General features: G+C 46.5%; 1 protein-coding gene across 1 annotated transcript in view; it reads left to right on the plus strand.

Annotated features, from left to right (window-relative positions):
• Window positions 1-8,491: 8,491 nt before the first annotated feature.
• Window positions 8,492-21,969, plus strand: part of abcc4 (ATP binding cassette subfamily C member 4 (PEL blood group)) — a 37,965-nt gene continuing 24,487 nt past the window's right edge. Inside the window, exons 1-2 of the mRNA XM_085150428.1 lie at window positions 8,492-8,752; window positions 11,890-12,000. Of these exons, the coding sequence (XP_085006554.1) occupies window positions 8,679-8,752; window positions 11,890-12,000 (185 nt within the window). The 5' untranslated portion in view covers window positions 8,492-8,678. The remainder of the gene's footprint in view (window positions 8,753-11,889; window positions 12,001-21,969) is intronic.

The following is a 21,969-nucleotide window of genomic DNA, read 5'->3' on the forward strand; positions in this document are numbered from 1 at the left end:
CATACATACACACATACATACATACATACATACATACATATACATATATATATACATACATACATACATACATACACATATATATATACATACATATACATATATATATACATATATATACATACATACACATATATATATATATATATATACATATATATAAAATCACAAATAAATAAGTATATTACCCCTTTTAAGAAATGGAATAATATGCAAATGCTTATCAGAAATTGAACAAAGTGCAAATAATCAATCTCAATAACCTGTAAACACAAGGACTCAAATAGGAGTATTAAATAGACGTGCTTAATCCTACTTGTACCATAGGCCTACTAGTACAAGCGGAAATACACTAAAAATTACCTCCAAGTATTCAATACTGAGTATAGTAAAACAACTGATTGACATCAAAAATTAAACAGGAAGCAGGATAAAGTCTGCTTACAATTATCTCTCATAAAGTTATTTTTAGCTGCTTTAACCATTTACAGCTTTTCACATGTTAATAACTTAGATTATTAACTAACTACATTAACAACAGTGCGTTTCAGAGACATCCAACAACTGTACCCACACTCCGCACATCACGTGTCTGATTAGCCACATTTAGCTTACCGCCGTCGAGTGGATGCTCAGCGTTACGTGAAGCCACAGCTCAGTAAACCTTCCGGTTTCGCTCTGCCCTTGACGACAACAAGTGCAAACCCATAATTTGTGAAAAAATATCAGTTTAGATGGTATTTTTTTAACTCGTTAGATGTTAATTTCTCCAGCTTACCGATAACAAAGTTTTAGTCCGTCTGCTCTGTTTGGCTGTAGAAGCAAGAGACTGAAAACTTGGGAGCTGGTACTAAGGAGGGACAAGAGCTGCCCAGAGCTTCACCGATTGGCTGACATGCGAGGAGTGGAGTAAAACAATAGGCTCTCATCAGAGCTCATCAACCCTCTGAGAAAACTTAACCCTTGTTTGACCAGAGCATATCATATATAATCTGCGTCCCTTCTATGTTTAAATAAATATTTTGATCTTGTTTCTCTTTCATTAACAGGGACAGTAAGAACAGAACAATGAACATTAAATGTTTTCATTTTTCTTCTCTTTTGTTTGAGATGATTTTAGGAACTGGGTTACATTCGCTTTTACACTCAGCTCTCTCTTCACCACGATGGACCAGTGCAGCGTCCGCATCACTGCAGCCGCAGCCCCAATCCGTCTGTCGATCTCCGGCTCCCTTCTCCCATCACTCGCGAACAAGACCCCGAGATACTTGAACTCCTCCACTTGGGGCAGGAACTCATCCCCGACCTGGCATGGGCACTCCACCCTATTCTGGCTGAGAACCATGGCCTCAGATTTGGAGGTGCTGATCCTCATTCCCACTGCTTCACACTCGGCTGCGAACCGCTCCAGTGCAAGCTGGAGGCCCACACCCGATGAAGCCAACAGAACCACATCATCTGCAAAAAGCAGAGATGAGATTCTGAGGCCACCAAAGTGAAAGCCCTCCGCCACCTGGCACTTGCAATGGTTGTATAGGGATCAAATGGCCCGTAGCAATGGGCCAGGCACCCCCTACTCCCCCAGCACCTCCCACAGGACACCCGACACGGTCGAATGCCTTCTCCAAGTCCACAAAACACATGTAGACTGGTTGGGCAAACTCCCATGCACCCTCAAATATCCTTGAGAGGATAAAGAGCTGGTCCAGTGTTCCGCGACCAGGGCGAAAACCGCATTGTTCCTCCAGTATCCGAGGTTCGACTAGCGGACGAACTCTCCTTTCCAGCACCCTGGCATAGACTTTCCCAGGGAGGCTGAGGAGTGTGATCCCCCTGTAGTTGGAATACACCCTCCGGTCCCCCTTCTTAAAGATGGGGACCACCACCCCGGTCTGCCAGTCCAGGGGTACTGCCCCTGATCTCCACGCAACATTGTAGAGGCGTGTCAACCAGGACAGCCCTACAACATCCAGAGCCCTTCAGGAACTCGGGGCGGACCTCATCAACACCATGGGCTCTGCCACCAAGGAGTTGTTTAACTGCCTCAGTGACCTCGCTCCCGGAAATTGGCGGGTCATTCCCCTCATTCCCAGACTCTGCTTCCTCCTCGGAAGACGTGTCAGTGGGATTAAGGAGGTCCTCGAAGTATTCCTTCCACCGCCTGACAATTTTCTCAGTCGACGTCAGCAGTGCTCCGCGAGCACTATACACAGTGCAGGTAGAGCACCGCTTTCCCCTCCTGAGACGCCTGACGGTTTGCCAGAATCTCTTCGAGGCAGTCCGAAAGTCATTTTCCATGGCCTCTCCAAACTGCTCCCACACCCAAGTTTTTGCTTCAGCCACTGCCCGAGCCGCATTCCGCTTGGCCTGTCGATACCTGTCGGCTGCCTCCGGAGTCCCACAGGCTAACCAAGCCCAATAGGACTCCTTCTTCAGCCTGGTGGCTCCATTCACCTCTGGTGTCCACCATTTGGTTCGAGGATTACCACCACGGCAGGCACCAACCACCTTGTGGCCGCAGCTCAATGCAGCAGCTTCGGCAATGGAAACGCTGAACATGGTCCATTTGGACTCAATGTCCCCGCAACTGTGATTTGCACAGAAGTCCAATAACAAAACACCGCTCGGGTTCAGATCAGGGAGGCCGTTCCTCCCAATCATGCCCCTCCAGGTCTCGCTGTCGTTACCCACGGGAGCATTGAAGTCTCCCAGCAGGACAACAGAGTTTCCAGGTGGAGCACCTGAGACAGAGTGCAGCCCCTCTCCAGGAGACTGGTTCCAGAGCCCAAGCCATGCGTAGAGGTGAGCCCGACTATATCTAGCCGGTACCTCTCAACCTCACGCACTAACTCAGGCTCCTTCCCCACCAGAGAGGTGACATTCCATGTCTATGTCCATGTCCCTTTGGCGCCTCCTGCGAGTGGTGGGCATGCGGGAGGATGGGGCAATGTCTCCTCTTCGGGCTGTGCCCGGCCGGGCCCCATGGACTAAGGCCCGGCCACCAGACACTCGCCCTCGGGCACCCTCCCCAGGCCTGGCTCCAGGGCGGGGCCCCGGTAACCCTATCCCGGGCAGGGTAAACTGTTCCCTCGATGTTCTCTTCATAAGGGTCTGCCGAATCGCTCTTTGTCTGGTCCCTCACCCACGACCAATTTGCCATGGGAGACCCAGGGGGCAAAAGCTCCCAGACAACATAGCCCCTGGGATCCCTGGGACACACAACCCCCCCCCCCCCCCCCCCCACCACCACGATAGCTTTCTTAACTGGTTCACACTGAGTGAACCCCTATTTGGGAAAACCATTCTCTCTTTTTTCTCGTCATCTCATCTTCATGGATTTCATCCCACATTAAGCCCAGAAGGTCCTTCATGAACTATCACAAAGGTCTGCAACCTGCTCACCTCCTCTAAGCCAGCCAGAAAACTCTCATGATTTATATATAGGTTGACTACAGCTTACCCATCTGAAAATTGCTGCCCTTGTAGTTTGTCAAGGGTGTCCGCAGCTCTATTTGGGGTGATCAGCCGCTCAGGAGCCGTTGTCCAGCGAGACCAGGCGGGATACCCTGCTCACAGCGCCACTATTGTCGTGGAAGTTTAATTAACAAAGTCGGCAAACACAATGAGCTGTACCAGCCCTCTTTATTTCTTTATGCACATGAGAGAGAGCATCCAACAGGGCACCGCTGTGTGATCTCTAAAGGAAAAGACACAACTTTCTCTTAAATACAGGGCTAAACTGGAGTCCAAATGAGTGGCTCAACTCCATTCTTCAGGTGTCTTCTATAATCCAATCATATGGCTAACAGCACCATTTACTGTTTTCTATTCATCATTTCCCAATCACCCAGAATCACTGGACTGGGCTTGAAATCAATGATTGTTCAAAACCTTCAGAATAAAGAGTTAGCATTCTCTTTCTGTGTTTAACATAAGCTCAAAAACTTCTTGTACTCCCTTAATCTATCGTGTACAACAGGAGTGGGCACTTATTTTCCCAAGGTCCACATGATAAATTGGGACTGTTGTGGAGGGCCACACCAATAAGCTGAACTCAATTCTGATCAATATTAGTTTTTATGTTTTTATGAATTGCTACTGGCAAAAGTAGATGTTACACTTATGTACTGAAAATATGAATGAGCCATAATAAAAATGCTAATATTTTATCACTTTTCAGGGGCATTCCCAAAAACTCAATCTCCATCACTTTGCTACTGGAATTTCCCACAATGCAGGATATTTGTATTCTAAAAAGTCCTCCGGGCAGGGCATGCGTTACCTACATGGGAGGAGCATGATTCCCCCAGAGGCCAACAGCCAATCAGAGTCCTCACCCTCACCTCTCCTTGCTGTGGCAATTAAAAGTGTAGTCGGAGAGTAGCGCTGCTGCAGGCAAGTTGTGGACTGGAGTTGAATCGGACTAAGGTGGGCAAGTATGCATTCATAGAACCAAACCACATCCTTACTTGCCAGCGAGAGTGTGTGTTCGATGTGGGCTCGTGGCAAATAAAGGTCTTCCACTCTGACATCATTCCCCGGACGTAACCGGACGTTATTACCAGGGAACAGTACCGAATCACGTTTAAGAGATAGTGGTCCAGGGCGTCCGCTATAACAAGTGGTCCTTCGAGCCGGAGTGATCCCTGTAATAAAAGCATGGAAGAACAGCGCGCCAGGAGACACCCGGCTCTTCCTGCCCTTAAGGATATGACTTAAGTGACTATCTCCCCCGGAGTAGATCTTCACAGCTCACATTCCCCCGCCACGTCTGAGAGGATGGATCTCCTTGATCTGAATCTCCTGTCACTCAGGATAGTTTCCAGTCTGGATGGGACATCAGAGATCGATGGGAAGAGGACACCGAAATGTTGCAGCAGGAGAATAAAAGATTGAGAAGCGAGCAGGAAGCCTTGCTGGAGGCATTGGACCAGTTGCGACTGCAGAATGCAGAGCTGGCTAAAAAAAAGTGACCAGAGAATGGGCCAGCTTCACCCCCAGGCTACAAATGAGACCGAGCAGTTACGTGAGCAACTCAGCCATCTCAGCAGTGTTATTACTCAGTTGCAGAGTGCATATGACACACGACCTCCTCAACAGTTAGAGCAGAAGGACCAGTCTGATAAGCTGGATCGGCCTGGCAGTCCGGGCCATCACAGTGGAGCGGAGTCTGATGGTGGCAAGAAACTGCACGCAGCTTCAATCCGAGGAGTTAAGGGACACATTCTCCCAGGACTTGATATGACAATGCCATATGAGGGGGCTCTGCGGGAACCTGTTAGACAGCCAGATTCAGGTTGTCAGCACCCTTTAGAACACAGGTGTCGAACTCCAGGCCTCGAGGGCCGGTGTCCTGCAGGTTTTATGTGTGTCCTTGTGGATTTAAATGGCTAAATGACCTCCTCAACATGTCTTGAAGTTCTCCAGAGGCCTGGTAATGAGCTCATCATGTGATTCAGGTGTGTTGACCCAGGGTGAGATCTGAAACCTGCAGGACACCGGCCCTCGAGGCCTGGAGTTCGACACCCCTGCTTTAGAACATACAGCAACACGTCGGCATTCTCCCGAATGGTACGCTGTTCGCCCCAGACACCTTACCCGTCCCTTGGAGAGGATGGCAGCACCGGTATCGGACACCCAGCACTCTCGGCGTAGAAGTTGTGATTACTCACCTGAGGGTTTCACCTTGTCAGAGAGAAAACAGCATGCAGCATCATTGTGTCACCCTCGCAGTTTGGACAGGGATTATTACCGTTTCCCAGAGCCACCAGCTGGAGGTTGGGATGTCCCCCATCGTGATGATGGGTCCCATTACCAGCCCCCTCCAAGATCCATGCACTCGGAGTACTATTCGTTCTCTAGATCCCGACAGCCGAGCCCTGTGGGGGGTCAGGAGCGCTAGGGGGCCAGCACCTACAATCACAGATTTTGTACACCCAAACCCACGAGAGTTTGCAATGCTGAGGATCGCATTGGAAAATATCCTCCCAGCAGACGCAACAGAACGGTTCAAGTTCCAGATACTGGTAGATCATCTTAAGCTGGAGGAGGCCCTGCTTATTGTTGACTCCTATAGCCATTCTAGGCACCCTTACACCAACACAATGGATGCCCTCAACCAGGAGTATGGACAGCCGCATCAACTGGCACTCCAGCGTATTGCAGAGTTAATGGACGGGCCACCTGTTATGTCAGGGGATACCAAGACCTTCAGGATGTTTACACTAAAGGTACGCTCCCTGGTCAGCATGCTTGCACAATTAGGAAGGAAAGGAATTGTGGAGCTGGAATGTGGGTCCCACGTGTCAAGGTTGAGGTCCAGCTTCCGTCGATATATTCATCGTCAAAACTTTCCCATTTCTACACTGACTGACTTGACACACTGGCTTGAATATGAGTTGCAGGTGCAAGTCGGCACAACACGGTTCAGCTCAAAGAGAGCAGCGTTTCCGAGAGGAGAGGAAAGGAGGAAGTTCACCGGTAAGACAACCACGATACTGTTGAACACTGAGCTCCAAGAATCTGGTGCCCCTCCAATAGCAGCAGCAGCCAAACATTACAAGAAGTATTGTACTTATTGCAACAGCGTCGATCACTCTTTAAACATTCTGTGAATAAATAACATCCTGTTGTAGTACCTTTCAGTCATTTCACTGGATCTGTAATATCAAACTCTTTCCTTATTGCGTTTTTACAGAAACTGAGAATTCCCACAAGCATCATATATAATACCGCTCTCTTCAAGAGCCAAGGGGGAAAAAAGTCAGCACTGATCGCTTTGTTCTTCAATTGGAGCTCGAAATTTCCCAAAATGTCCTTGATTGGTCTTGTTACAGTTCATACAGAAAAGGGCACATTCTCAAAGGCTAGATCTAATTTTTCATGGAAAAACAGTGTACCATTGTAGCTGTCACTTTATAATGTTAATATGCAGTGAAAGCTCTTGTCCAAAGTATACCTGTTATGACTCATTATTGGTATCTTATCTTTATCTAATTAGCCAATCACATGGTAGCGGCTCATTAGTGCATTAAAGCTTTTAGGCATGTAGACATGGTCAGGCTGACCTGCTTACTGCAAACTGGCGGGATGAGGAAATTAGGTGATTTTAGTGACTTTAAAGATGGCATGCTTGCTGGTGCTAGGTTGACTGGTTTTATTATTTAAGAAACTGCTGATTTATTGGGTTTTTCCCACAGATCCATCCCCTTGGTTTATAGTGTAATAATATCTTGTAAGCGGCAGTTGTCTGGTCACCCTGACCCAAGTCAATAAGGCATGCTGAAGAATTGTGAAAATAATGCACCTTTGCCTTGTTGAGCACTGAAGAAATGAAAATAACCTGAAAATACAACATGTGAGAAATGAAGCAGACCTGCCACACAACTTAGGATAGCAAGCGAAAGTACAGCAGTTTGGATGAATGTTATTGGGTTGAGCTCAGCTGCTTGTAATAATCTCCTGCTGGCTTCTCTTCTTTTGGCCTTTCTCCCAGTCAGCGCTAGCTAAACGTCAGCCGTAGTATAAAGTAACGTGTGAGGTTAGGAGCTATGAACATGCAGCTTTGTTATCATTAGATTGAGACTGTCAGGACATTCATTTACCCTGGTTATATTTGACTGAATTTCAGTGAATAAGGGGGAGGAAAAGGGAAATTAGTGACAGAAGGAAAGGAGGTAGGTGTTTTAGTCCCTGCTCTCTCTTTCTATCTCTGGTCTTTTATGTCAAAGCAGGAAACACCTGTTGAATGTCAGACAGCCTCTCTCATCAACAGCCTGCTCTTTATTTATAGGATATTCTCTTTGTGTCTACCTCCCATCAGTGTGTTTGCCTCTGGGATCATAAAGTCACAGAGAGAAAGCAAGCAAGCAAACAAATGCCACCTCCTTTGCCATGGAAACTTTTGAGTAGAAAACTCTCAGGTTGGGTCCCACAGGACAGACACAATTTCGTTTATGATACATTGTTATCAAAACTTAAATACAGTCAAGTGAGACCTCACAGCTACAAGGCAAGCCCTATGAGGAAGGTATTTTGCTGACAAATTATGATAAGCTCAAAGCATCTGACACACATGAAGTTTAATTGGACACGTTTGAGCTCTTTTACAGCATAAAGAAAATTTCATATTCACCAGTAAAGTCAATTTTTTCCTTATCTTTGACGGCAATTGTACCTTAAAACGTAATGCGGTACAAATATTGCTTTATTACGTAATATCAGTTAAGTTAAGGTGAAACTTCTGCATCTGAAAACTGAAGGTGTCAAGGACTCTTCCATATTAGAAAGAGAACTATCTGCAGTATCTTTAATACTACTTTTTCCTCATCAATGAACAAAAAAAGAAGAAAAATCATAGGTAAACTGGACTCTGTGACATTCTAAACATGTTACATGAATGCACCGCAGCCACACAGTCAGTGCGCGTGCACAACTGTTTTAACCAATTGGGTGTGACGGGGCGGAGCGATTACAGACGTTTTTATTCTATTTTTTCTTTTTTATGACCGCTTCTAAGGAGAGGGCTCATGTGTCTTACAGGATATGTAACGCACCTTGAGGTTGCTGACCTCCGCGTAACATGTGTCTGCTCCAAAACCACGGCACATAGCCACGAGGAGCAGTTTTTTATAAGGGGGAAGAGCTGAAGGGAACCTGCGGTGTGAGCGTGGGCTACGATGGAAAAGGTCAGCAAAGACGCCAAGACGAACCCGGCTGCCACCGCGAACTTTTTGTCCAAAATATTTTTCTGGTAAGTTAATAAAACGTCCTGCGGGCTATCGTTGAAACTTGAAAACACGTATAAAGGATGTGGAGAAATGTATATGTTTTCTAAATGTTGTTTTTAAAGTAAGTGGAGCCATAAAACAGCTTAAACCGAAAGTTGCTGAAAACCAGAAGTCGGGTGCTTGGCTAAAACGCGGTTGTCTGGTTTTCGTTACAGAATTTAAACTTTAGGCAAGTCTTTAATGCCAGAAGCATATCCTGTATATTTATTCAAAGCTTTATCGTTGAATTATTTTGAATACCGCCGCTTCAAATGGCAATTGCTTACTCGGGTTTGTATCAAACACAGAGGATGTTTGTTTGTGTGGACGATCAAGCTGTTTTTTGCTTTTTTGTACACGACGGTTTCCTTTACCACTCACATCAAGCTCACGAAGTTTGATTTCTCAATTCCCAGCAAGTTATAACCTCGCGAACAGAAGCAGGACCTCCTGAGTAGAACGTAGCCGTTATTAATACACCTGTGCTCTTTAATCTTTACAGGTAATTGGACGTGTTTACCTTGCACTAGCCCAGTGGCAACGCGCTGTTACCTCTCTTCCAGAGAATCTCCCTTGAGTTCTTACACCAGGGGCGAGTCTAAGTTAAAACCTTTAGGGGGGCTCAGTTCCCAAGGATAATGCCATGCATATAATAAATTCGCTTTAATATTTATGTAAAATGGTGCAACCATTCAGTCCTTTTCACCTTTGGAAACCTAAATTCAATCTGATAAATATTAAAATGTTGCCTTCAAACCCAATCTATTTAGACATTTAAATATAGTGTCACAGTGGTAGTGTCACAGTGGTAGTGACTGAGGCCAAGGCTCAGTCATGCTGACCACAATTTTCCAAAGTTAAAGAACAGTTTGTAGAAAAGCAGATAAGAGGAGAAGCATCCACAGCTTTTTTAAAAGTCTATTAACCACATAAAGTCAGTCCACTGTGCTTTAGACAATTTCTTTTATTTGTTTTTAATGGGTGCTATGATGACTAGAGATGGGACGATACCACTTTTTTATGTCCGATACCGATACCGATATCATAAATTTGGATATCTGCCGATACCGATATGAATCCGATATAGTGTGTTTTTTAATCAATAAAAGTTTTTTTAATATCTTGCTGCATTTTGTATAAGTTTATACTCAAGTTTAAATAAATAACAACACTAAAGCTATTCTGTTATACCTGTATGTAAAAAATACACTGCGCCCAAAATATTTCATAGTTCAGCAACACGGATCAATCTAATAAACTTAAACCTGCTCCATCCTCCCTATTCTGGTATTTTAAAGAGTACTTAGCAGAAATATTAAGCAACCTAACTAATAGGGTTGCAAACTCCCAGCAAAAAAAAAATAGGGAACCACCCTCCACCTCATGATGCTTAATTGATGTAATCAAATTTAATTTGATGCAGGGGGAAAATGCACAGAAATAAATTATTTTTCAAGAATAATTAAATAGATTCAACATCTTTCTTCTACAGAATTGCAGACTGCACAGATGGTATCTTCCCAAAGGAAAAAGTAGTATAACTTACTAGGGTATATTAGACTTAACAGTTACTATATACAGTAATGGACTTCTATATATTTTACATCAGATTAAAACTTTGGGTGTAAGAGTCAGATAATTATTTATTAAAAGCTAGACATTTTAAATGAGAATAAGAAAGAAAAGTATGTCTTTGTGCCCCCTTTTTCCTGTTCATGCCCTATCGGCCCCCCTGGCTAAACTTTGCTAGATCCACCCCTGCACAGTTACCAGCCGTCAGCTACGTAGAAAACAATCCTGGTGTAGAAAGTAATATTAAATAAATTCTAACAACAGATTATCAAGCTTAATAGTGCTGCTGTTGTTCAGCCGCTGGTTTCCTCTTTCTGGTGAGAAGTGGGCCAAAAACTAAGAAGAGAGACGGACTCGCGACAGAAAAGCCGATCAGCTGATCATTAAGCAGTTTCACGATTGAAGTAGCAGCAGGAGAGAGAGAGAGAGAGAGAGAGGCAGTCGCTCCATATATCTGTTGTTAAGCTTAACGTGGGAATGCTTTACATTCAGAGATGAACTTACACACTTGCTTTACTTCTCTCTGGGAAAACTTCGGCGGAGATGAAATGCTGGTTTGGTAGCAAGGCTACAAATACACACAGCTGCTCTATCACGTGATGCACACTGCTGTGACATGCTATGGTTATGAGCCGAGTTACGCCATGTCGCAAGTTTTGTGAGGTGCTTTTTTTATATTTAATGGATCGGATTACATTTGTTATTTCTCGCCGATATCCGATCCAGTAATTTGGGTCAGTATTGGACCGATACCGATACGTAATATCGGATCGGTCCATCTCTAATGATGACATTTAGGGACGCTTGAGCATCCCTTAAAAGAGTCTAAGCTTGTCAGAGTTGTGGTAATTTTTTTTAAAAAAGGAAAAAAAAGTCCAACACAATCTACAGACTGACTGTGTAAATCATTGGTAAACACCTCCTATAGCCATTGGTAAACAGTGGTACCAATTTTGGGCCCGATAGCTCTCCGGCGTCATGTTAGTGTCTGCTTTTTGGCATCCGCAAAAATGCATGGAATTAGTTCCAGTTTGGGCCTGGCAACGGCTTCAGTGAAAAACACTGTGTGTCCAAAGAGACATTTCTGCATGCAAAATAAACTACAAAGGAGTCAAGAGAGAAAAGGAAATCCATTAAAATGTGACTACAAAACACACAGAGAAATGAAATGGACACGAAGTGAGGTAAACAAGCAACAAAGACCTGCATTTTGGATCCTTGCTTTTATGTAAGTGCTGTTGTTTTTTTTTTTTTTTTTTAATTTTTTAATTTTTATTTGTTTGAACCTGTATATCTATTAATCCATCTGTGCCTCCAGCCCATCATGTTATGAAGTCCTGCTTTACCACACATTTCTCACGTCATTTTAAGTTGTTTTTTTTTTTTTTTTTTTTCCATTGCTGCAAGCATATTACATGTTTTTTTGCACGGCTCTAACACCATGTAGAGTTGATGATCAGCTAAATTAAACCATAAACTGCGGTCTCTCCTCTTTCTTTCGACATCTGCTTCCACTTCCCTCTGACTCTTGGAATAATTTTTCCCTCAGGTGGCTGAATCCTTTGTTCCGGGCGGGGTACAAACGTAGGCTGGAGGAAGATGATATGTACCAAGTGCTTGCAGAGGACCGGTCACAGAAACTGGGACAGGACCTGCAGAGGTAGAGAAGCTTTACATCTATGTAGTAAGACACTATCACATCTGGTGGCTTTGTTAGCTCATTCACATGCGTCTGACTGTGTTGGTGTTGAGTTTGAAGGCTTCTTTGTAACATGGATGAACTGAGGGGCTACACCAAGGTCCGGTATAAGGGAATGAAGCACCAGCCTTTCCAATTAGTAGGTGACCTACTCTACCACCTGAGATACAGCCACCCCAGTATACCTAGGAGTTGGGTCATTTACCCATTTCTAAATGTTAAGTGATACCACTCACTACTCTCTCCTTCAAGGTACTTGTTATGGGAAATACTTATAACTGACATGTCACTTTTTGGGCTGTTTTTTTAAAATTGTTTTTAACTATCCATCCATCCATCCATTCGCTTCCGCTTATCCTTTTCAGGGTCGCGGGGGGCGCTGGAGCCTAACTATATAAATAATATTTTCTCTCTGTACTGTTTGAGAAGCTGTGGCTCAGGGGGTAAAGTAGGTTATCTGCTATTTTGAAGGTTGATGGTTCAATCCCCTCTGCCACTTTGAAGTATCCCTGGACAAGATTTGAACCCCAAGTTGTCCCCTCACATCAGAGTTTTGATGTGACTTTTAATTTGTTTGGGGGTCCTAGAGGAACCCTTTTAAGGGGGGAGGTGTTACGTCCCTCTGCAGCCTCTAATCTGCTCAGTGTGTTCAGCTGGTGCTAATTGGCCACACCTAGTCAGGTGTGGGTAAAAGCATACCTGAGGCAAGCTTCCTGGGAGCTCACTTGTCTTTGCCTTGGTGGCACCAGCCGTTTTAGCCGACCTGATATTCCATTTTAAGACAAAACCTCTGTTCACCTACACTCTGGTATTCGTCTCCTTTTTTTTATGTTGCGGCTTTGAGCCGGGTCGTAACATAAGTTTACATATGAAAGTTAGACAAAGTGCTGTAAGCATAGAATAAAAGCGCTGTTGGAAAGAATGAGGGTTGCAGTAGGAAAATCGTCGCATGATAGTGGGGAAAACGCGGCTCTGGAGCTGCACAGAGTATAAAGGAGGTGAGATTTTGTTTATTCAGCATCGATGCTGGTGTTGATTCTGTTCATGCTGTGGTGTTCCTTTTGCAAAGGTTTGTTCAGTAAATCTCAAGACAGTTTGACAGTCTCAGTGTTCAGTTTATTTTTCCACCACATGCTAGTCCATGTGTACATGGCACAATGGTTAGCACTGTTGTTTCACAGCAAGAGTGTCCTAGGTTTGAATCCACAGGCCAGTTGCACCCTTTCTGTATAGTTTGCAGGCTCTCCCCTGTGGCTTCCTCTCACAATTGTTACTGGTTACTGTGTTTGTGAATGTGAGCGTGAACAGTCGTGTCTCTAAGCCCTGCGACAGACTGACAACAGACTCGCAAATACTCTGACCCTTAGCCATAGTGCTGAATTTGATGGATGGATGTAAAACAAAACTCTTTTTTTTTTTTTTTTTCCCTCGTGGCATTTTCACGAGCACTATCACTTTAAGACATCTATATACTATTTAGTAGGGCTGGGCGATATGACCCAAAATTCATATCTCGATATTTTTTAGCTGGATGGCGATACAAGATATATATCTCGATATTTGTTTAAAGCCATAAAGTAAGAACAAAAAGAGAGTTCTTAGTCAAAGCTGTGTCCCAGATGTCACACAGACACTTTTATTAACATACAGCGTAGATGTACATGAAACAAAAACTACTCAAAAATAAATTATGAGCATTTATTAAATAATAATGCTCCATAAATAAAAGAAAACTGTTGTTTTTGTGCATAACAAAGAGCTCACAATTGTGCAGTCAAAATGTAAACTAAAAGACGCTGAGCATAATAACAAAGAGACAGATTTCACAGCTGCTCTGTTCCCAACTTCTACTGCGTGACTGACAGCCTGGAGTTTGAAATCCGCTTCGTCACCGTGTCTCTTAACAGGTGCCATTTATGGTCCTTATACACACACAATACGGTAATATTACATTGAAGCACAGTACGTATTACTACGTGAGGCTCCTCGGTAGCCGTAACGCTCCGACAATCCACCAAGCGGTGTAGCTCCGTAGCTTACCAAAGTCGTACTAAAACATTTTTTGAGCGCTGTGTACCACATAAAATCGGTTCGCGGTCATCAAGCACAACCAGAATTCATACAAAAGGCGCACTGTCAACTTTTGAGAGAATGAAAGTATTTTATTAGGCTGTGCAGCCCCTGTGGGCTGCATGGCGTTAGCGTGGCTAGCTCGTTAGCGTGGTTAGCTCTAGTGATGGGTCGTTCGCGAACGAAATGGCTCTTAGAGCCGGTTCTTTGACGTGAACGACGCGAGCCGGCTCCTTATCGCGAGCCGTCACGTGGGTTTTTTTTTTTCTTTCTCTCACCCTCTCTCTCGCACTTTTTTCCGCTTCACTCCACACGCGAGCCTTGTGCTTTACGCTGGGAAGAGGGGGGAGGGGCGGTAGTTACACTCAGTTGCACAGGAACAGAGACAGAGGGAGAGAGAGAGAGAAAGAGAGCCAGGGACAACAACTTGAGGTTACTCTATTCCGTAACCCCCGTTCTCTGATAACATGAGTGAGGTGTCTCACTATGGGGAACGCTCTCTCAGCGTTGTCCTCAGAAGCCTCTATATCATTACTCCAGCCAGTATTGGCTGGCAGTCGTGACGCTTGCGTCAGGGAGGGGCCACCCTCCTCCCTATAAAAGGGTGTGACGCAGCGTCACCTGTCATTCAAGATAAGCTCACCTCTTCCTCGCTTCGTGCAAGGAGGGTGATCTGGTGAGACACCTCACTCATGTTATCAGAGAACGGGGGTTACGGAATAGAGTAACCTCAAGTTCTCTTTCAAACATTCGTTTCGGTGTCTCACTATGGGGATATGCAGACTCCCGTATTGCCAGATAAGCCCATCTGAACGACTGACTGCCAATTTAGGAGGTCTCGTGGGGACCCACACTTAACACAGTGTGGGCTAGAGACGGTGCAGTGACATCCAACCTGTAAAACCTTGCAAAGGTCAAAGGTGAAGCCCAGCTCGCAGCTGCACATATCTCTTCTATAGAGACACCCCTAAAAAGGGCCCAAGAGGTTGCCATCCCTCTGGTAGAATGAGCACGAAGTCCCTCCGGGGGGGGCAGACCCGTGCTGGAATAAGCCAATTGGATCGCCTCAACAATCCAGTGGGAAATGCGTTGTTTGCTAACGGGCTTGCCAAGATGTGGTTTAGCCCAGGAAACAAACAGCTGATCCGACCTCCTGAAAGCCTTCGTTCTCTCTATATAGGTACATAAAGCCCTAACTGGACAGAGAGCATGTAGGCGCTCCTGTTCAGGGGAGGAGAAAGGAGGAGGGCAAAAAGCTTCCAGCTCCAATGGGGTGCATTGGAGATAAGGATTTTTGGGCACAAAGGCCAGATTTGGCCTGAGTGTGACTCTAGAGTTATCCCGCGTGAATCGGGTGCACTCTTTGTGTATTGACAGCGCATGAATATCACTGACACGCTTCGCAGATGCGAGAGCCAGGAGCAATGCAGTCTTCAAAGACAGGATTTTTATTTCCACCTGGTTTAGTGGTTCAAATGGTGGCTGTGAAACTGCCCCCAGCACCAGGGATAAATCCCACGTGGGAACGAGAGGTTTAGACACCGGGTGGAGCCGTCGTGCCCCTTTCATGAAACGGCAGACTAGCGGGTGATGGCTCACCGGGCCATCCACGAAGCCCACATGGCAGGCTGAAATGGCTGCTAGATATACTTTAATTGTGGAAAAGGCCTTTCCTTTATCTAACAGTTCTTGGAGAAAGGAGAGAATTGTTGTCACAGAGCATTGAAAGGAGAGAGTGTGAGACTTTCCACACCATTCCTCAAATACCCTCCACTTGTTCTCATACAATGATCTTGTGGAGGGGGCTCTAGCACTCTGAATAGTGGCTATAACACCCTGGGGGAGTCCTGCCGTACTCAGATTCAACCTCTCACGGGCCAAGCCCACAGGGCAAGGCGCTCGGGGTGAGGGTGAAAAATCTCCCCCCTGGCTTGGGAGACTAGGTCTCGTCGGAGAGGGAGAGGCCAAGGTTCGCTCCACAAGAGGGGCACAATCTCCGCTAACCAGTGGGACCTCATCCACCTTGGGGCGATCAATATCATTGTTAGCCCTCTCTCTCTCACTCTGGTTAGAGTGGGAGAAATTAAGGCCAGCGGAGGGAACGCATAAAGCAGAGCATGTGGCCAGTTGTGAGCTAATGCGTCTACCCCTAGCGGAGCCTCCTGGTCCCTCAGGGAGAAATACAGTGGACACTGAGCGTTCTCCCTCGAGGCAAACAGATCGACCTGTGGCTGGCCAAAGCGGGTCCAGATTTGGGTCACCACATGTGGGTGCAGGGTCCAGTCCCCGTACTGCGGGTTTCCCCTGGACATTAAGTCTGCTCCCAAGTTCAGAGCTCCTGGAATGTGAGTAGCTCTCAGTGACAACAGATTGATGCTGCTCCACATGATCAGTCTGCGAGCCAGCATGTGCAAGGGACGGGAACGTAACCCGCCCTGTCTGTTGATGTATGCCACAACAGTGGTGTTGTCTGTTCTGATCAGAACATGGTGGTTTCTCAACAGGGGAAGGAAGTGTCTCAGTGCTAGAAATGCTGCTAGCAATTCTAGCCAATTTATGTGAGCACCCCTCTGTTGTGAGCCCCAGCTGCCGCTCACTGCTCTGCCCTCGTGAGTAGCACCCCAGCCCGTGAGACTCGCGTCCGTGGTCACCACCTTTCTGGCTGTGACAGCCCCCAGTGACACCCCCTGAGTGAGAAATGTGGGATTTCTCCAACAGTGGAGTGCTGCAGCGCAGTCTGCTGTCACTCTGATATAGCGGTAGGTATGGCGCTTTCGATTCAGTCTCAGTGATGCAACCCATCGCTGAAATTCCCTCATATGCAGTCTGCCTAGTGGAATGACTGCCAGTGAAGACGCCATTAATCCCAGCATCTGCAGGCATTTTCTGAATGGGAGATATCTTCCCAACTGAAAAATGCCGGCATGTGATAGCATTTTTTTTACTCTGTCCACAGAGAGACACGCTCTGTACGAGGCGGAGTTTAGAGCTATTCCTATGAAAGAGATGGCCTGAGCTGGCTGCAGGACACTCTTTTGGTAGTTTATGGTGAAACCCAGAGCCATCAGATGATCCACTGTCAACCTGGTGTGCTCTCTTCCCATTATTTCGGACTCTGATAGCAGCAGCCAATCGTCTATGTATGTTGCTATGCGGATGCCCCGCCTCTTCAGTGGGGCTATGGCTGCCTCTGTGCATTTCACAAATACCCGAGGGCTCAGTGAGAGACCAAACGGCAGGACCTGGTACTCGTACATTTTGCCCTGAAACGCAAAGCGCAGGAATTTTCTGTGAGGTGGGTAAATAGGGATGTGAAAGTATGCGTCCTTCAGGTCTATTGATGTAAACCAATCGCCTGGGCGCACTACATGCAGCAGAGTGGTGGTCGTCAACATCCTGAATTTGTATGACCTCAGATGCTGATTCAGAGCCCGTAGGTCCAGTATCGGACGCAGTCCCCCTCCCTTCTTGGGCACGAGAAAATACTTTGAGTAGAAGCCGCATTGGCTCTGCTCCTGGGGTATTTCTCGTACTGCTCCCTTTGATAGCAAGGTAGTTATTTCTTCTTGCAGGATCCTGGCTGATTCGCCTTTTGCAAGAGAGAAAATCACTTTGTGAAATCTGGGAGGGGTGGTTGCGAATTGCAAACGATAGCCTCGCTCTAATGTCCTCACAACCCATTCTGGCGCAGCGAGAGCTCGCCATCTCTCTATTCTTGCTGACAGCGGCCCCAAAGACAGGCACTCCACAGTAGACGGAGCTCTGGCTCCCTCTTGTGGCGGAAACTGGTCCTTCGGGCCAGACCCGACTGCGCATGCGCGGGTGGCCCGCGCTTGACCAGCGCTTATGGGGCCGGACACCACTGAGGGAATCAACCCCGGTGGTGTCTGGGTGCGTGGGGGCATTATGTTTTTCAACATGCTTTCCCGTGCCCTTGGCGACATGCCTGGATGCAACGGGTGAGTTTTTAATAAACAGTGTGTTTTGTGAGACAGACATGCTTGATTCAGCTGAACAGTGTCTCGCCGTCTCTTTGTTGAAATGCGCTCTGTGGGATCCAACTCGAGTCCCAGGCGCTGAAAGGTGGAGGCAGAACACACTTCTCCGAACGGGCTCCGGAACTGAGCCCTGGAGTGAACTTGGAGCCCGGGCTGGTCCGGCTCCGATCTCCCCGTGGGGGATGTTAGGCAGTCCGCTTCTTCTTGCGGTCCGACTGCTTGGCTGGTGGTGGGGCACCCTGAGCGGCAGCAGGCGGGAAGTGTTTCCTGGGCCAGTGGGTCTTAGGGTTCTGCGATCCTAGGGGACCCTGGGCCGCGACCTGCGGGGCTGGGCGGCGAGGGATTTTAAACGTCGGCACGCCGGCTGGACGGCTGGTGACCTGAGCGAACGTGCGGCGACTGGGTGGAGGCGCAGCCTGGGTCTTCCTAGGGAGACACAGCTGCAGGGCCTCTCCCTCTTTCTTTTTCTCCTCGCACCGTCTTTGCATGGTGGCAACGGCGGTCCCGAAAAGCCCAGCGGGGTCGATGCTTTCGTCCAGAATGTCACGTTTTTCTCTGTCCGAAAGCCCCGACAAGTTCAGCCATCTTGCCCTCTCCTGTAGGACGATGATGCTGAGGGCTCTGCCCGCCGCTTGTACTGCTGCTCTAGTGAGGTGGAGACACTGGTCCGTAACTACGCCCAGCTCTTCCCACAGCTCGCTAGCGTCCGGGTTCGCAGCAGCCTGGTCCTGGAGCTCCGCCGAGTAGGCTAGCAGGAGCGATGAGGCGTTCAATGCCCTCGCGGTGGTGGCAACCGATTTATACGCCTTGTCAGCCAGGGAGGACTGCAGGCGTTCGGCCTTGGAGGGCAGGGACGGACCAGATGACATGGAAAGTTTCTGGTTTGGGTGGAGATGAGAAGCCACCAGATTCTCCACTGTGGGAATTTGGTAGATGCCCTTCTCTTTCATTCCAGCGCAGTCAAACGCCGCCGCTCCCTGCACGGGGTTGGGTGACGAAAATGGCTTTGCCCAGCAGCGTGTGACCTCGTCCACGCATTCGGGGAAAAGCGGCAGTACCTGCTTAGTAGTGCGCTTTGCTACGGGGAGCCTTTTACCCTCGTATCGTGAGGTGGAGGTCTCCGTTGTCACCGCGGGCCATGGGATTGCCAGCTTTTCAGCTGCCCGTTTTGCAACGTCAAATAGCTCCATGCCGCGGGACTGTGTGCCGGGGTTATCACAATCGGCCCCTTGTGTCGCAGAATTTCGACCAGAGGGGGCAAAGAAAACGTCGTCATCCTCGTCCGAGACGAGATGTTCCGACGCTCCCTCAGAGGATTCGCTGAGTAGCTCGTCATTAGCCTCGAGAGAATCAAACATAGCTTCGCAGCTGACCTCGGCATCATGCACCAGCGGGAGGACGATATCCATCTCGTCGCCCCAGCTGGTGCCTGGTGTGGCGGACTCAGTGTGCTCCATCGGTGGGCCGACTGGAGACAGCATTGGGTCCTCCTTCGACAAGCTAGCCTGGCGGGCTAGCCTTCGGCGAAGGCTTTTGTGGGTGAAGCGAGCGCAGTGTTCGCATATACCCGGTGTGGAAACAGCTGCTTGGGCGTGTTGCAGCCCGAGGCACATCACACACGCGTCATGTGTATCTGAACCTGAGATTTTGCAACCGCAGGAGCAAATTCTGGGCAGCGGTTTGCGGTCTGCCATATTAAGGAAGCTTGGTGTAGCTAGCTTGGAATGGCTGGACGGCTAATGCTGAACTTCTTTTTCTTTTCTTCTCTCGGTCGGGTAGCTATGGTGAGCTAGTATGACCTAGCTAGTGTGGTGGCTAGCGCTTGCGCTACTTGGCTTGGTGGCCGTGTGTAGCAAAGACAGATAGCTTGGTCAGCTAACTGTTGAGCTAGATGCGTGGTGGCAGCTAACACACTCTCCGACCTGGCTCTGTGGTGAAGAGCAGGTGACACGAAACGCGAGCCGTGCTAGCGCCCGGTGACCAAGGTGTTAGCTTGCTCGTGTGGACAGTTAAGCTAGCACTCACGTTCACAGTCAGGAGAGATGAGGATTCTAAGAAGCGAGAAGAGGAAATTGAATGACGGGTGACGCTGCGTCACACCCTTTTATAGGGAGGAGGGTGGCCCCTCCCTGACGCAAGCGTCACGACTGCCAGCCAATACTGGCTGGAGTAATGATATAGAGGCTTCTGAGGACAACGCTGAGAGAGCGTTCCCCATAGTGAGACACCGAAACGAATGTTTGAAAGAGAACGTCACATTAGAAAGGTATAGTAATCATCCACAACTATTTTCGGTTGCAGATGATGAAGGATTCAGAAAGTTTATTCATGCGGGCCCATATGACAGAGAATATGCATGTTCTTTTTGTTTTCATATTTTAATTTATATTTAATTGTGTTGTGGTTTGCAGTGTTTTGTGTTGTTTCACTTTAAATTTGTAAAAGGAAAAAGCTGAAAATTTAAATAGTTAAAATTTGAAATGTGAATAGTTGATTTTTGTATTATATGATTTATTTATTACATTTTATGTGGAGTGAATAAATAAAAGTATATTTACGGTGGCCCCTCGAGACAAAGCACATACAAACTTCAAATCACGTACAAACTCCGAAGCACGTAAAGACACGTACAAACTCCGAAGCACGTAAAAACACGTAAAAACTCCGAAGCACGTAAAAACTCCGAAGCACGTAAAAACTCAAAACACGTACAAAAGACAACAGAAGTTCTCCAGGATGCTAGGGCGCAGTGTTGAGCTTTTGTTACCTAGTGGCTACACAAGCCAGCAAGTACCAACAACCAGATCTGGTTTGTGGTAGTAACAGGTAAATTAACTTTTTTTTTAAATTATTTGAATATATATGAGTGCCTGTGTATAAATACACAAACAATACACACATGCTTTCAATTGTGTAATTTAAGTGATCTAGTAGCTCTGCTTTGGAAGTTCAGTTCATGCTAGAAATGTGTTTTGGAGTTTGTACGTGTTTTGTCTCTAGGGGCCACCGCATATATTTATATATAAACATATATAAATAAAACCACTTTTTTTACGTTAGTAATTCCTTTTGTGCATAATTTTATATTATTGTTAATAATAAATTAATTAAAGCAACAAAACAACCTGAAGAGTCGGTTCGGAGCCGAAAGAGCCGGCTCTTTTTAGTGAGCCGAACCGAAAGAGCCGGATCTCTAAAAAGAGCCGGAAATCCCATCACTAGTTAGCTCGTTAACACGTTGACGACGTCCAGCCCCACGCACGGGGCGATGCGCAGTAACTCGTTAACGGAGATTTGCCGTGTCCATCTTGTCGCTGCCTGCAGGTGAAGCGATGGGGGAGTTGTGTTCAGTTAAGGACAGAGGCGAGGTCGAGTAACGTTGCGTAAAGACAAAAGTGGACGAAAGAGAGGCAAACTTGTGGCTCCACAAATATAATTATAACGTAACATAGACTATATTGATATAAAGGATATTGTCACATCTTATATCTCGTATAAAAACATATCGATATTTTTAAAAAACTCGATATATCGCCCAGCCCTACTATTTAGTTGTGACGTTCACATTGTGTTGCTGCCATGTTTTAACAAAACAAGATTTAATGTGTTTAGGTTACTTCTGTATATGCTGAAAGCCAACAATCCAGAAAGAAATTTCCATGTAAAGCAGTTTTGTATATTTTCTGCTTCATCTTTGTGGTTTTTATTTTGTGACCTCTGGGAAATCGTAAATAATGGTGATTCAAAAGCTGTGCCTTGTGATTATCAGTCAGCAAAACTGAGCTTCACCAACTATAAATTCCAAGTGAACTGATTGTAGAAAGGCTGTGATGGTGTTTTTCAAGTGAAATTTCTTGTAATG

This window comes from Neolamprologus multifasciatus, chromosome 23 (genome assembly GCF_963576455.1).
Source record: "Neolamprologus multifasciatus chromosome 23, fNeoMul1.2, whole genome shotgun sequence".
In the NCBI taxonomy this organism is placed as follows: domain Eukaryota; kingdom Metazoa; phylum Chordata; class Actinopteri; order Cichliformes; family Cichlidae; genus Neolamprologus; species Neolamprologus multifasciatus.